Source organism: Curcuma longa, chromosome 11, assembly GCF_044706935.1.
Source record: "Curcuma longa cultivar G26 ecotype Majalengka, Jawa Barat chromosome 11, ITB_CL_G26_1.1, whole genome shotgun sequence".
In the NCBI taxonomy this organism is placed as follows: Eukaryota; Viridiplantae; Streptophyta; class Magnoliopsida; order Zingiberales; family Zingiberaceae; genus Curcuma; species Curcuma longa.
This window is the reverse complement of record NC_133871.1, coordinates 17728039-17744825: the sequence shown is the minus strand read 5'-3', so window position 1 is coordinate 17744825 and position 16787 is coordinate 17728039. Positions and strand designations below refer to the sequence as shown.

The following is a 16787-nucleotide window of genomic DNA, read 5'->3' as shown; positions in this document are numbered from 1 at the left end:
GTACGCTGCCTTCCATTATGCTGTGCCCCCTCCCAAAAAGAGGAGGTTCTCGTCCTCGCTTTTCTTTCCGCACAAGAAATCCCCCAAATTGCCGTCCAAATTGTTCCCGAGATCTCATCTCGGTGTCGTCGGGAGACGCCTCTGTTGGATCCCGGCGATTTCTCCGGATTTCTCCGCCGGATTCCGGTCGTGCATCGGATGGGGAACGCCGGGAGCAGCGGTAATGGCGTCGGCGGCGGTCGGAGGAGGGCCTCGGGCCCTCACCACCATCACCATCACCACCAGGCTCCGTTCGGCGTCGCCCCGTCTCCGCCCCAGACGCCGCCGGCGCCGCAGCAGCAGCAGCAGCCGATGGAGGTGACTGCCAACCGCTACGTGTTCGCCGCCGCGACTCCTTACCCGCCGCAGTACCCTAATCCGAACCCGCCGCAGTACTACCCGTACGGGTACTACCCGCCTCCGCCGATGGCGACGCCGGTGCCTCTCCCTGCGCCGTTCGATCATCACCACCGCGGAGTCGCTGGGCCTCACGGGGAGCACCCACCCCATCATCTGGGGTGGGTGGGTGGCGGGAGGTATCCGGCGCCCTGCGGTCCTCCTCCCCTTCCGCCTCCTTATGTTGAACATCAGAAGGCCGTTACCATCAGGAACGATGTTAATATCAATAAAGAGACCCTCAAGGTTGAGCCCGATGAGCAGAATCCTGATTGTTTCCTTGTTGCATTTTCCTTCGACGCCACCGTCGCTGGCAGGTGATCCCTTTCTTGTCCATTTATTAGAGGATTTCTTTCTAGAACATATATATGTCTGCTTCTGGCTTCCTTACGTGATTCAAAAATTTTCACTTTGCTCTGACTTCGTGTTCTCCTTTTATTATTCTTATTTCTACGTCTCACATGATAGATTGACTAGTTCAAAGTAAACTCTTTTCTGCAGAGGTCGTTGTACAAAGAAAATTTCTTAGCGTAATTTCATTTTATTTTGTCAGGTGTTGCTAGATAACTGATAATCATAACAAACGCTTGTTAATCATTTGCTTGCTCTGACTTGGGTTTATTCATCTAGAATTCTCCAATATGAGTTCCAACTCCATACTATTTCAACAAACTGTCTCTCTGCAGCAGTAATATTTTTATGCAAAAGGGGTGATCTTATCAAATATGAACCGGTCTAAGCAACATTGAAGCTCATATACATTTATAGATTAATGAACAACTATTTTTTGTAATGGATGTTGATGTGTTTAAGTGCAACATTGACATGTTTTTGGATGATTATAATACAGTATTCCATCCTAAAAATCATTGCTAGTTATTTTCCATATCCAAGCAAACAAGGAATGCTTACAACTCAGTGATGTAGGAAAATGTACACTTTTGAAAATATTGTCTCAATGTTTTCTTTGTTCTTTATTACTTTTAGTATTTTCACAATTTCCACTAAACTTAGGAAACATTATTTGATATTATCAAGTCAAAATCAATTATAGAATGGTGGTTTTATGTGAAGTAATGTTTAATGTTTAGAAAGTTTTGTTCCATTGTTGCAAAGTATTTTATGTTTTCCTCCATAAAACATTTATCACAGGTCACGTTAGCCTTTGAAGTGATGCCTTTGTATTTAGTTACACACTTATTTGTTTGATTCATAGATAAAAATTCTTCAATTCTAGGTTTTGATCATAGATTTTATGGTGTACCAATAAGTGGATGTGTTGTCTTATTGCCCTATTGCATTCCCATGACATAGACTATTGTGACCTCATATTAATCTACACGGTTGATATGACTTCTATCAGAGTCCGAAGAAGATGAGGCCATGATTAGTTAGGGAAATGTGGAATTTAAATAGTCAAACACTTAAAAATAAGAGTCATTTAAGAGTGGCTGAAAGATAACCTGTTTTAAGTTGTTTCTTTCAGTTTTCTAGGTTTATAGTGGTTGCAATTTGTAAGGAAGTTTGTTTTAACACTATTTTGATGATTCTATTATTTTATCCAAAGCAGGTGGATGCCTTTTAGTCTTCTTATAGAGTAGGCTATGGATTTTAAATTTTTATGTATTGATAACATTCATTTAAAAATTTAATGTACTCTGTCAGTAGAGGCTTAAGTGCGAATTTAGATTGATAGTAAAAAATTATGTTAAGAATCTGGAAAATTAAAAACCATACAAGCAAACATGGATCTGTTTATCTTAGTTATCAAAATGATTATTTGACTATAGTTTGAGTTGTTGGATTTAAGCCTAGTGAGTAAAGGGCCGTCCGGTGCACGAATCTCCCGTCCATGCAGGGTCCTAAGAAAGAGTCGAACCACATTAGATTTATTATACGTAGTTTTACCTTATGTTGCAAGAGGTTGTTTCCGCAACTTAAACCCGTGACCACAAGTACATTTACCTATTCAACACCAACACTCAGAGTGGACACTCAACAAACATTTGATCGATTAGTTGGAAATAATTTTTAAAAAGTACTTAGGTCCATACCCCGCGTTAGATACTCATATTTGAGTCAATATAACAAAGATTTGCTGTATATCTCATTTATTATATATGCTATATCATTATAGTTCAAATGTGTTCTTTTTCCATCATGTTTAGTGCTTCGCCTTTTTTGTCCTCAACTTCTTCTCCTTGGTGCAAGGAGTTAGACAACAAAGGTGAGTTAGCAAGGAGGCAACGTCATCTTTCCATCTCCCTTATTGCTTTCACCTTTAAGTAAAGTGAACGAGGAGGTTCTATGTTGTCCTAATTGGTTCAGAGTATGCTGCCTTAGAGGCTATATGAAGGTTGAGAGAAAGTTGACATATGGCTTACTATAGGAGAGGAGGTTCAATAACCTTTCTTCTGGATGCTAATAATAAGCTATGAACGTTAGCTAAAGACAGGGTGGGTGATGCAGACACAGAGGTTTAGAAATTAATAGAAACCTAGGTTAGTCCAATTTCTTAGGATTTTTAAGGTATTATTAAATTGATAAATAAATATTAATCATTAATTAACAGTTCTAATACTTTGATTGTATTTAATACTTGTTAATTTTATAATAGTAATAATATAACATTATTTAATCTGTTGATTATTATTTGATTTTGTATTATTCATTAATAATATCATAGTATTTACACAAACTTGTATTACTATTGTACTAAAAAATTATATTAATAACACTGTATAACGTTATCATATTATGCTCTTAATAGATATACATTTTGTTTAATATATTAATTATTATGTAATTTGATATTGTTCATTAATAATAACATGATAGTATTTATTATAAATTGGGATTATTATTATAGTGAAATATTATATTAATATTAAACTATATAACATCAAGCATATTATGCTCTTAACGGATATTACATTATATTCTATATTCTAAGACAGAGTTATTTTGAGAGGATTGTTGAAAGCTAATGTGCATTTTTTTTTTATCCTAAATCTTAAAGTTCACAATTAGATGTGATTCGCGGATTCACAAATTTGCTAAATTGATTCTCGTTATGATTTCAAATAATCTAAGTATACTACCTTTTTTTCAGAAGCTTTTTTACTTGGAATTGGAGTTATTTAATTTTTGCTAATGGTGTTCATGCTTGTATTTGTTTCATTGGATGCAGTACGTGTTTGATGATTTGTGCAATTTTTTGTTGCCTTCTTCAATCATGTGAATTTCTGATACACATGATAATAGATGGAGATTATCACATATGAAATTGTCTAGGATTTACAATGATTATAGATGCAATTTCTTAATAGACTAAAAAATGCCAAAACAATTAGAATCAAGCACAAATGAGTAAAAGATCATTTGTGAGATTGCTTGAAATTGTTCATAGTTGCTTGCAACCCAATTAGAACTTGTCAAGACCACCTATGGCTCTTGGAATTCAAATTGGCTTGATTTATCACTCGGCCTCAATGTTGAATAGCAACTAGATATCTGGTTTGTGTTATTGGAACCAAACACAATTTCTTGAGTCCCAACTGACCGATGGATCCTGATGAGACATGCCTAAATTTGCTATTCCTCTATCAGAATACGAATCTGGCCCTGACAACCCCAGCCATCTTAACGGAATTGGATGTGCACTTATTGTGATCTTGGTCTCTTGGTTCTACAGTCTGGTACCCATAAAATGCATATCCTCTTGTTTGGTTTCAGTTGAAAGTTTATATATTACTACATCTAACTGAATCTGATGCTTTTATGCATTCTTCAAACAGCATCACTGTGGTCTTCTTTGCAAAAGAAGGTTCTGAATGTAACCTGACTCCGACAAAGGATTTACTTCAACCGGTAACAGTATCTTTCAAGGAAGGTTTGGGTCAGAAGTTCAGGCAACCGTGTGGGACAGGAATCAACTTCTCAATGTTCAACGAGGCCAATTTGATGAAGGGAGGAGAACTTGATATTTATCCGCTGGCAGTAAAAGCAGAAGCTTGTCCATCAAACAATCAAGAGCCAGTTGGTGAGGACCAGAAGCTAGAAACTCCTAACTCACAGATCACTCAGGCTTTCTTTGAGAAGAAAGAGAACGGTGAGTATCAGGTTCGTGTGGCCAAGCAGATACTATGGGTGAATCAAACCAGATATGAGCTGCAGGAGATTTATGGCATAGGGAACTCGGTTGAGAATGATGTTGATGGCAATGACCCAGGAAAAGAATGTGTGATTTGTCTTTCTGAGCCACGTGATACCACTGTTCTCCCTTGCAGACACATGGTAAGCAATATCTCATATTCTTATATTTATCCATTCTTCTTTATAATTTTCTGGAAAATAAACATGGTAATGATTGAAGGTAACTCTCAATTTTGAATGTCTTGATGGTTAGTTAACTATTCAAGTTGAAATGGATAAGTTTAGTAAGGTACTTCTGAATTTCTTTTGTAGGCTTTTTGTTTTTCGCAAGTCTAGTATGCTTTATATATTTTACACCTGACCTGCTCCCTTAACGAATGATTTACCTTGTGGTATCAAATGAACTATGAAAAGGGGTGTGGTCGTTGATTGATTCACGACCACTTGATCAACAGTACTGCTATTGTAGAAAGGATTTGATCTACATGGTCCAATCTGTAGGCCTTTGAATGGAGGGTGAATTTACTCACATCATAATATTGCTTAGTTTCTTGTAAACAAAATGATCACAATACTTTCGTGAGAACTACTAAAGCATCTTTATTTTCTATGTCGATGCATGTTCCAGAATCATGCAATATCATGCAGTTTTATTATTAGCCTGTGGTTCCCAGGTTATAGCTGGTTGAACCGGCTGGTCTGAACCCGTTTTCAAAACACTAGCTATTATGGCATCCAATCGATACGTTAGCTCGGTTGCCATCTATCAAACAAAACCCTGCTCCTGAATCTTAACAAAATGTTGTTCATGGCTTTGTTGCAGTGCATGTGCAGTGAATGTGCAAAGATTCTTAGGTTCCAAACCAATCGTTGCCCGATCTGCAGGCAGCCAGTGGAGCGGCTGCTGGAGATCAAGATCAATAACAGCGCCGAGCAGCAACAGCAACAGGAATCACAGGGCGTTTGCTAGAGAGTGTTCATGGACTGGCCATGACACGATCAACAACTTCTTTGAGGCATTGCATTGCCTAGGGAGCCATTTCAGATGTGTATATTCTTTCAAACTGCAGCTCGAACGAGGTATCCTGTGCCGGATATTTTAAAGATGTATCTTTCGTCCCATTTTAATGTCGTTTCTTTCTGGTGTTTAGTTGGGTTGAAATGCATGCAAACATGAAAAGAGAAGACAATTGTCTCTGTTTGGTTCTTATGGTGGATGAGACTGGACTGAGGTGCAGTGCCTTCACCATTTTCGATCATAAAGCCAAATATTTCTCTCTTGTGATGTACAAGCAGGGGTCACGGTTATTCGATATGTGGGAAGACTTATGATTTTCATGTTCCAAACTTGTTTTATAATACTTAGACATGAAGGTGTGAACGAGCGAGAAGGATATCATGGTATTCGAAGGCCAGCCATTTCGATTTAGTCATTTAGATATCTAGCAGGATGGTTGTGCAAGATCGTTACAGGTGAACAAAACTTTTGGCAAAGTTACGAAGAATCTCTTCCAGCTAAAGCTCTTTTGCACAAAGTTGAAATACTAAATCGAATTAAATGAAATGAAATGAAATTAATTTGAGTCAAATTAAAGAAATGTTAATTTATCAATTGTTTTATTTTATTTATAAATTAAAGAAAACCGCACTGTTAGTCGTGCACCAGATGGACGGTCAGATCGCGTCGATGGCATCATCCAATACCTAATTGATCTCCTATTTAAGTCGCTCACGGACAGTCACTGCCAGGCTCATCCTTTCTTTCTTACCCACAAAGTCGCCGGCTCGCCTTCCGCTCTCTCAATGGCTAAGAATCCCGTTCGAGTTCTCGTCACCGGCGCTGCAGGTATCGAGCTCTATTCCAGATTGTCGTGTTGTTGGTTGATCTGCGTGTTTGCTACGTTTTCGATGTCGGGGATAGCCTGTGCGGCTTTGATCTTTGTTTCCGTGCTTTTATGATTTTGGTAATGAAGCGGATCGAGGTCTTATTTCACGCATAGGCTTTAATTGTTTGATCTATCCATCATAAGTATCGGATCCATTGTTTGATAGGTTCCCGATCTCTCATCCGTGAGCATGGGGAGTTTTGACCTTATTTCTTGTTTCTGTTTCCTTCGGTGATCTTGTGAATGTGACGGTTTAGGTTTCTTGATAGTTTTTATGTAGTAGATCGGGGTGTTAGATGGATTTCTGATTTTCTATCTGTAAATCTGATGTTGATCGTTCTTCCTCTATATTTTCAGTGATTTTTTACAGGATGTTCTAATATCTAGGTCAATTTTGAGGTACCGTTCAATTCCTTCTGCCTTTCCTGAGACATTTCGTAGAAGGTAATCTCTATTTGATCGAGTGAGGGAGCCTTTTAGGACCCTAGTTCCCTTTCTGTCCTTTTTGAGTTCTGACTCCAGATCTAAGACATAGATTGGTAGGGGTGAGGGAGGTTATAGTAAAGGAGGGTTTTGTAACTTGAAGAAGCTGGTAGTTTTTCCTTAGCAGCGAGATTCGGGTGAATGGCTTTTGATAGTTCTGTTTTGCGCCTTGTGATTCAACTTTCCGCTTTCAATGAGGAAAAATGCGTTGTTATAGCATCAAGCTGAAATCCTCCTGCCGGGTGGCATCTTCTAGCTTTGCTATGCTACTTATCAATTAATAAGTCATTTCTAGAGTCAGCAATTCCATCCTCACTACCTACAACTTCTGCATCTAGGTTAGATTAGACTTATCCTTAGTCCTCTCCATTTCAGCACAAGAAAGCTTAACTCTTAGGATTTGTGAATTTTTTGGTTGGCCAGACTAGTCCCATTTGAATGATAGTTTTCATGTTCTGGTTTTTCTTCAATCTTTTATTGTCGAGTTGCACTTGATCCAGCTGCTCCCATTTTTGAAATACTTGTTTGACTGTACAATGTCTGATTGCAACATGCAATTAATTATATGTGAGCATAGCTGTTACTGAGAAAATGAGAGAAAGTTCTTGGCGTCCTGCCTTTCATTCTTTGACTTAGATGGGAAATCACCCCTGTAAGAGACTGATGACTTGCATTTTTTTCATTGCCGTGTGGTTAGATCTGTGGATCAATACATGACGATGTTGATTACATTGCACAAGTTTATCAAAAAATAAAATTCATGGTTATGCTGTCAGCATTCTAGTTTTTTGTTTTACTAAGTCAACCTTTCTAGGTTGTCTTCTCAATAAATTTCAATTCTGATCTTTTGTTGGAAACTTATCTTGCCTATACAAGGTAATTTGGTTGAAAACTAAGATTATGATCGGCTTGAATGAACATGTTTTAGAGCTTATGTGTGGTTATTAGATTCTTCTATACTGTCATGAAAATTTTCCTTTTTCTCAAATACTAAAAGCATTCTCCACATTTGCACAATTTAGTTCCTGCTTGACTTTGTGCTTAGAATGGACTCAACTATGGTTTGCTGTCTTACTCGTTTTTGTTCCTCATATTTTCTGAGAATCATAACTGTTAATCTACTTGATCATATTTCCTGTGTTGTTTGTCTTTCTTTTAAAAATAAGCTTTGGATAGTAATTTTGTTCAATTAACTTGTGCAAATGTTAAAATGAGTTCAAGAGCAATCACACGGAGACAAAAAAAATAAATCAGTTACCTTTTGTTCCAGTTTCTTGTAGTTGAGTTGGAACTATACTTTTTATAGATTTTGTTCAATTATCCAAATGGTCTTGTTGCGTGACCAACATGAATGATCTGTCTTCTAGTATGTTAGTGTCGAATATTCTTTTTTAATACTACTGGTCTTTTGCTTCATTTGTTTAAACATTTCGATTTCAAAAGTCAAAAGGAGAATGATTTTTCTTTACTTGTAGGCCAAATTGGATATGCACTTGTGCCTATGATTGCTAGGGGAGTGATGCTTGGCTCAGACCAGCCTGTTATCTTGCACATGCTTGACATTCCTCCTGCTGCAGAAGCTCTTAATGGAGTAAAGATGGAGCTAGTTGATGCTGCATTTCCTCTTCTTAAGGGTATTTCCAATAGTTCTCTTAGCAATGCCTGTGTATATCCTTAGTTCTTTTGCTAAAAATTCTAGCAACGACATTTTAGGTGTCGTTGCCACAACTGATGTTGTGGAGGCTTGCACCGGAGTCAACATAGCTGTTATGGTTGGTGGTTTCCCACGGAAAGAAGGAATGGAGAGAAAGGATGTGATGTCAAAAAATGTTTCCATCTATAAGTCTCAAGCTTCAGCTTTAGAATCACATGCTGCTCCCAATTGCAAGGTTGGATTTAGTACAACTCTTGTCCTATTTCGTTTCTTGTATGACCAATTAGAAATCATCAGGTTGATATCGAACTAATGTAAGGTTTCTTTTCCACTAATTTGACAACAATGCTTGATGCTGTTTTAGGTGCTTGTTGTTGCCAATCCTGCAAACACTAATGCTCTTATCCTGAAAGAGTTTGCTCCATCTATTCCAGCAAAGAATATCACTTGTCTGACAAGACTAGATCATAACAGGGCACTAGGACAGATTTCTGAACGATTAAATGTTCAAGTTAGTGATATTAAGAATGTTATCATTTGGGGGAATCATTCTTCTACTCAGTATCCTGATGTAAGTCATGCAACTGTTAAGACACCAAGTGGAGAAAAATCTGCCCGTGAGCTTGTTTCTGATGATGAATGGTAGGGAAATAATATGCAAATTTATTTTTGTGTTTGCAAGTTTGATTACTCTACACTTTTGACGTTAAACTTGCTTATCATCCACATCCTGTTGTCACAGGCTCAAGGGGGAATTCATCACAACGGTGCAACAACGTGGTGCTGCAATCATCAAAGCAAGAAAGCTTTCTAGTGCTCTATCTGCTGCCAGCTCTGCCTGTGATCACATTCGCGATTGGGTTCTTGGGACACCCGAGGTTATTTTTGTGTTCTGTATTTAAAATTCATGCTACTTGTGCTAAACTGTCTCAAATCTTTCCTATTCTTGTGCAGGGAACATGGGTTTCTATGGGTGTCTATTCTGATGGTTCATACAATGTACCAGCCGGTTTGATATATTCTTTCCCTGTCACATGCAAAGATGGCGAATGGACCATTGTCCAAGGTATGTAACCGTGTGAGAACAACCTAGACAAATATGTGCTCAGACTGAATGAAAGAATGATCAACTAGTTCAATGTACTAGTACTGATTTCAATCAATTCAATCTTTAATACACTGTCTTCTGGCACGTCCTCTGATCTATCTTTCCAGTTGCAATTAGATGATCATCTGGAAATAATGATAGTAAGCTTTTGCAAACATCACTTGACTTTCTTGTTTAAAGAGGTGACAAGATGCTATTTCTATTTTAGTTGAGGTATAACAATGAAAAATGTTTGCAGACTAAATGATACTGCTTAGACCGAAGTGATCTACATATCTTGAGTATATTTTCCTCTCTTAAAGAGATCTCGACGTTTTTGAATTAGTGATGATTTTGCCTTCTTGAAATGTTTTTATAACGTTTATTGTTTCGAAACTATTTCTTGTAAAACATTGTGAGACTTTTTTGATTGATGTTTGTTTCTACTTGCAATTTTGACAGGACTTTCCGTAGATGAATTTTCAAGGAAGAAGCTGGATGCAACTGCAGAGGAGTTGACCGAGGAGAAGGCTCTCGCATATTCGTGTCTTTCCTAAATTAACTGCCAGATTGGGTTTGTTTAAATAAATTCACTCATTTGGGTAGCCCCCAATGAATTTTGTCTTATTTCAGCATAACATCGCTGCTGTGTTCGGCAACGCTTGTCATCTAAATCTGCTTTTCGTATTTTATTCAGTGAGAAGAAGACTTTGAACTCTATTTCCTGAGCTATGCATAACAGTAGTCATGCAATTCCAAGCTTCTACTGATTCTTCCTGTGGTATTTCTGCGTTAATTTCTGAGTCACAGTGACTGACAGTATTATCTGGTGATTATGATTCTACTACTGCACCTGTTCCGAGTATAATTCATTCGTCATGGTTGACGTTTATAGGAATTTGAATGGATTTAGTACTATATTATGATCTAGTGTTCGCTTGCACAAGCGCTGTAGTTGACTTCATCGGTCGTCCTATCTGCTGTGGAGAAAGCTTTGCGCCGCATTATTTACTAATTATTCACTCAGATATTATATTTAATTCTACATATAAATATAAATTCTTCATGTGTCACACTCACACTGCCTTGACAAAGGTAATTAATGACAAAGGTTTCCACTTGTTGGAATATCTCTGTCACTGTCAGCCATAAGATTTAATATTTATGAAAGAAACTTTCTTAACGTTCAATCTTGAATTCTCTCTCACACAGTTCAATCTTTACTAATTGCACAAGCTTTTAACGTTTGCAGCAATATGTTTAATGCCAGAACAGGATCATTTCTTTCCTCAGAAAAATCAAATTCAACTTTTCTCTTGGAGAGAAAGAATCGCTTTGATGATTACCACAAACTGGAAGAAAATTCAGGGTGATGCATATATATATATATATATATATACAGAAGTTCAAAAGATACATTGGCCTTTTGAGAGTTGTGTTAGATCCCCTTGAGCTCTCACAAATATTGCTCGCCAAAACTCCATATCGTCGTCGCCATTATCGCACAAGTTGAACAGGTGACTTGCATCTTGAGGCATTATTCCTGATCCTATCGCTGAGAATTCTTCAGGCAACGCCTCCAACCACAACCCCTCCTCCATCTGATCTGACTCACTAACACTCGCACAGGAAGAGACGAAGTAGTCATTGCTCGAGGTCTGTTCAGGTGATACAGTGTCCACCACCACCCTTTCCTTGTCCTCTGACTCCTCTGGCTTCTCTGGTACTGGCGTGTTTGGGCTCGTGACGAGCTTCTTCTTCTTCAAATGGGTGTGCCACACGTTCTTAATCTCATTGTCCGTCCTTCCGGGCAACTTCTTCGCGATAGCAGACCACCTGACGCGCACATCCAATCCAATCCAAATCAGTCGCATGCATGAAAGATTATATTAATCACAACTCAAAAACCGATATATCGAAGCTAGCTAATTAATTAAATATAAATCAATTAATTAATTAATTAACCTGTTGCCGAGCATCCGATGCAGTCGAACGATGGTCTCCTCTTCTTCCTCGCTGAAGCTTCCTCGCTTGATGTCAGGCCGCAGGTAGTTCATCCAGCGGAGCCTGCAGCTCTTCCCGCACCTCAGCAACCCTGATCGATCAAGCAGCAACCAAAATTAAAGATTATATATACAGTGTGCTCGAATTTGGAAGGAATATAATATGCATGATTCTCACCGGCTTGTTTGGGCAGAGCTCGCCAGTTGCCATGGCCAAACCTCATGATGTGCTCCACTAAAACCTGGTCCTCCTCTGGAGTCCATTGCCCCTTATTCAGACCTGTCTTCTCACAGCAAGGAGCTCTCACCATCTTCTACCCTGTTGTTCTTAGTTTGTTGTACGTCTTCCTCACTAGCTACTCTTCTCTCTTTCACTGCACACACACACACACATATATAGGGATTTCTGGTTTCATATACGCGGAACGGGAATCACTGGACAAGAAGTTGCTTCTGAGAACTTTCATAGAGATCGGAAGGAAGGAAGTAAGGAGTTGGAATGTTCTTCGTTGAGTTTGCGATTAAATGATAGGCATATTAATCGTCGTTCATATTAATGAAACAGTTGAGCTGGTCAGTTTAAGAGGGCTGAGACTGAGACCATGTCAATACAAAATTAACTTATGTTGAATAAGACCATGTCAGACAAGGGTGGTGTGAACTAATTAATGGAGTAATGAAGTGTTAATATTTTTTTAAATAAATATATATTTATTTATATATTTGTAGAAAAATAATTGAATAAGTTTTAAAAGTTCTTAGGTTTTTAAGATAAAGTCAAGTCAATTGAATCAAAAATCTTCCTTTAATCACAACTTAATTATATCAATACTTAACAATTGACCTCCAAAATATTTAACTTATTTAAAATTTGAATTTGAATTTTTTTATAATTGTTTCTCTAAATTTTAAAACTATTTAAAATTATAAAAGTTTTTTTGCATTAGCATTAATTTAACACCCCAAAAGAAATATTAAAAGCTGCCCATTGCAAAGACATATTATATAAAAACAAGCATGCAAAATATAATATACATTTTGTATCCTACGAGCATGCATGTATCACATGCATACTATATATATGTATAATATACATTTGTCTCATAAAAGTATATATATAACATATCACATGCAAACTATTATATATTTGTCTTATAAAAGTATGTGTAAAATATAATACACTTATATATATCACATGCAAAATATGATACATTTATACCATATTAATTAATATATAGTTCATGAAGAAAACTGCATTAAGATTCTATATGAATTATACAATATTCGTATATGTTAGAAAGTTCAACAAAAAGACAATATATATATATATATATATATATATATATATATACGTTGGAAGGTGGTTGAAGAAAAGTAGAGAAGGATAGATTATGTACGAGTTGTTGCAATCAAACATAAGTCAACAAAGAACAGCGTTATTTTCCATTAGTAAAATGTTTAATGGCTTGGCTATTAGAAAAGTTATTAATTAGCATATATATGATTACTACAAGTTGCATAATTACAGAAAAAAAAAAAGAATGTACGGGTATGTGAGCATAATTACAGAAGAATGTACGGATATGTGAATACAATGATTTTTTTTTTATTGATTCATAGAATCAGAGACGGAGCGCATTAGCTAGCTAGGTACGTCCTCTGCTATAATCCATCCTAAAATTTTTAATTATTATTATTTATATAAATTTTTATTAAATATTATTTTTATAAAATAAATAAATTGAATCATCATATTATCAAATATGAAATTAAGGTGCTGATTTAAAATAAGAATTGAAGTCGAATAAAATCCATCGAATAGATATATGACTATAAAAAATATATTAATTGATCGTCATGATCATTAAATTAAATTTAATTAGATTAAATTGATTCAATCGATTAAAAATAAGTTTAAAATTTTTTAAAAAAATCTAATGTCTTTTTTTAAAATCTTTTCCACGTATTGTCTCGTTAAGTGATCTATGTGCCTCTATGTGCCGATTTTTTCTTTTTTTTTCTTATTTTCTTCTCAATAATAATTTAATTATTTTTGCCGATTTTTTCTTCTTTTCTTCTTTTCTTCTCAATAATAATTTAATTATTTTTGCCGAATTAATTTAATTATTTGTTCTTCTTTTTCTCCTGTAATAATACTTTTTTATTCTCACTCTTCTATAGATTAACAACCCTCCTTCTTTCTTTTCTTTTATTATTTTTCAGCCGACTAATAGCAATCAGTCTTTCTTTCTCTCCAATAAAAATAATATTTATTTTATCTTTTTTTTATTATCGGAGTAAGTTAAGATCATCTAAAAATAAAGACTTCTCTTCTCATTTCATCTTTGCAATTATTTTGTTGAAGAGTACAATATAAGGTAATAATTTTTATTATATATAATATGTATAATTTATTATATTTTTTATAATAATATGAAGGGAAGTCTCGATGCATTGATAAAGTTATTATTATGTGATATAAAAGGTCATGGGTCTCGAAAATAACTTTGTGCAAATTAAAGTAACATAGGATTATGTACAACACCATTCTCTAATGTCCCATGTTGGTGGGATTTTCGTGCATTGGATTCAAATCCACTCAAACTTTGTTGGATTCATCTCTGCATAGAATATAATATAATTAATCATGTTTGACATATAAGGAGATTAAGTGCTCCCGGTCCAACATGACTTAACATGGTCGCTCAATAAGAGGTCTCGTTGTTGTCAGGTCAACATACATGGAATATTTTCGATCAAAAATATCTTCGTTCGACTCTCATACACTCTTTGTAAATATCTTGACCGGGAACATATCACTCTACTCATACGCTTTTTAAGAACATTTTCGAAAAAAGACATTTTCGAATTCGACCAAAGACATCTCCGTTCTACTCATGTATTTTACGAGAACATCTCAAATTGGAAATATTTCCACTTTGCTTATACACTCTAAGGGCGCATCCACACATTGCTCATACGTTCTTTGCAAACATCTCCACTTTACTCATATACCATTTGGGAACATCTCCGCTCTGCTCATGTGTTATATATATGAGAATATCTCCAATCAAGAACATCTCCACTTTGCTTACATGCTTTATGAGAATATCTCCGTCTTGCTCATATGCTCATTGAAACATTTCTGATCCAGACTATCTCCACTATGCTTATACACTCTCTCAGAAGTGAGAACATCTCTAACCCGTTTGAGACTAGAGGTTACGCCTTGCCAGCAAACTAGTGGCGGGCAAGGTCATGGCCGATTTATAGCCCTGTCATCGAGCTGTTACGGTGGCGAGGTTGAGATGAAATGCAACGATGGATGGAAAGTTGGTTCCATTTGATTTGGACGGAATAAGAAAACGAGTTAAATTTGATATTCGCTTATGAATTTATAATCCGTCTGTCCATGTATATTTTTTTGCAAGAGTAAACAGAGGAATCCATCCTTTAATTATATCATCCACGCTCCAAATGAAACAAAACATATATAAGAGTCTCCGGGGCATAATTAATTGGTTAAGACGGAGCAGAATTGCTAAAGTAGACAAGAGTCGAATCTCAACGAAGCTAAGGTAATGCCCTCCTCTGTCATGGTCAATTGTAAGTTTTCAATTTACTTCCTTACATATGGTCATAAGACCAACCGTATGAGACGTTAGGATGGTGGATTCGGGATTCCTACACGCAACAAATTAATTATTCAACGCAGCCAAATTAGCCTGCGCTTAAATTATGCATGCTTGAAATGGTCATTTGACTTTGTCTACTTAATTACGTAGGATAAATTTGTGGAAATGATCGATATGAGTTGAAGTTGATTGAAAATGATTGAAGACATTTTGACTAAACTTAATTAAATCATGTCAACAGTCAAAATTAATGTTAGATTTTTCTAAAGATATTAAATTAGTTGACGTTACGTTGTCATTTTGGTTATGTTTGTAGAAAAATAATTGAAGATTCTTTTAAAATTGTAAGTTCTTCATGCATGGATAAAGTCAATTGAATCAAAAATCTTCTTTAATTTTGATTAATATTAAAATTTCTCCCTGTGAGATAATTATCTCATTTTGTTTTGATATTTTTTTGTGATTTAAAGGTTCGATTTTAGTGTTAAGTCATTGCTTAATTACATTTGAATATATATTACAAGTATTTAAAATGTATTTAGTTATCGAAACGTTGTAAAATTAATATCAAAATAAAAAGTGATTAATTGTAATTGGCCAATGAGAGAGAGTCTAGTAATTTTCTATCCTACGAGCAAAATGAAAGCAATTACGATTCGGCACCTGTCACGCGCCGACGAGTGGCGCGTCGATCGGGCCTGATTCGGCTGTCGGCGATGGTCGGACAGCGCGGCAACGACGATTAGAAGCGGCGGGGGTTGAGGGAGCGACACTGTGCATTCCTATTTTTAGACGAGTCAGATTTGCACAATTGCGCGTGATGGACGGTGGATTGGCTGTCGCGCACAGTTCATGAAGAAAACTCGACCTGTATTAAGATTATAAATGAATTAAAATATTCATATATAAATTAATGTCAGACAGAAAGATCAACAAGAAGACGACAATCTGTAGTCTAAATTAGATTCTCAAAAGTTGGTCGAGAGCTTTTAAGCTGTATACGCATGTATATGTATACAAACGTGGTTGAAGAAAAGGATAGATTATGACTTGAAGTCGACCATAAGTCAACAAACAACAGCCTTAAATTAAATATTTCCATTATTAAAATATATATATAAATATATTGATATCGTGTGCATCTTAAAATATATCACTGTACATTATATCAGAATCGGAACGTCCTATAAATTTTAAACACCTAAAATAATAAATAGTATCATTTTATATATTTTTTTTATTTTTTATATTTACGATTAAGTCATTTAAGATTTTTTCTTATTTAGGGGTTAGATTATAATATTAAATACAAAAATAATTTAAAATAAAAATTATTTTTTATTTTTTATATTTTTGATTTACGATTAAGTCATTTAAGATTTTTTTTTTGAATTTAAGGGTTAAGTTATAGTATTAAATATAAAAAAATCTTACACCCGCTTTCTATTG

General features: G+C 35.8%; 3 protein-coding genes across 3 annotated transcripts; 2 read left to right on the top strand and 1 right to left on the bottom strand.

The window, feature by feature from the left end:
* Positions 1-8: 8 nt before the first annotated feature.
* On the top strand, positions 9-5882 carry LOC141841082 (putative E3 ubiquitin-protein ligase LUL2). The gene is made up of 3 exons (XM_074729207.1): positions 9-752; positions 4233-4731; positions 5414-5882. Exons 1-3 carry the CDS (start codon positions 199-201, stop codon positions 5558-5560), a joined length of 1200 nt encoding a protein of 399 aa, XP_074585308.1. The 5' UTR covers positions 9-198; the 3' UTR covers positions 5561-5882.
* Positions 5883-6348: 466 nt separating this feature from the next.
* LOC141840099 (malate dehydrogenase) lies at positions 6349-10420 on the top strand. The gene is made up of 7 exons (XM_074727992.1): positions 6349-6436; positions 8435-8593; positions 8673-8848; positions 8978-9255; positions 9356-9491; positions 9568-9679; positions 10163-10420. The coding sequence occupies exons 1-7, from the start codon at positions 6394-6396 to the stop codon at positions 10255-10257; spliced, it is 999 nt and encodes a 332-aa protein (XP_074584093.1). The 5' UTR covers positions 6349-6393; the 3' UTR covers positions 10258-10420.
* A 686-nt stretch (positions 10421-11106) lies between these two features.
* Positions 11107-12048, bottom strand: LOC141837251 (transcription factor MYB30-like). Its single transcript, XM_074724690.1, has 3 exons — positions 11882-12048; positions 11666-11795; positions 11107-11536 (listed from the first exon to the last, which is right to left on the bottom strand). Exons 1-3 carry the CDS (start codon positions 12012-12014, stop codon positions 11107-11109), a joined length of 693 nt encoding a protein of 230 aa, XP_074580791.1. The 5' UTR covers positions 12015-12048.
* Between the last annotated feature and the right edge of the window lie 4739 nt (positions 12049-16787).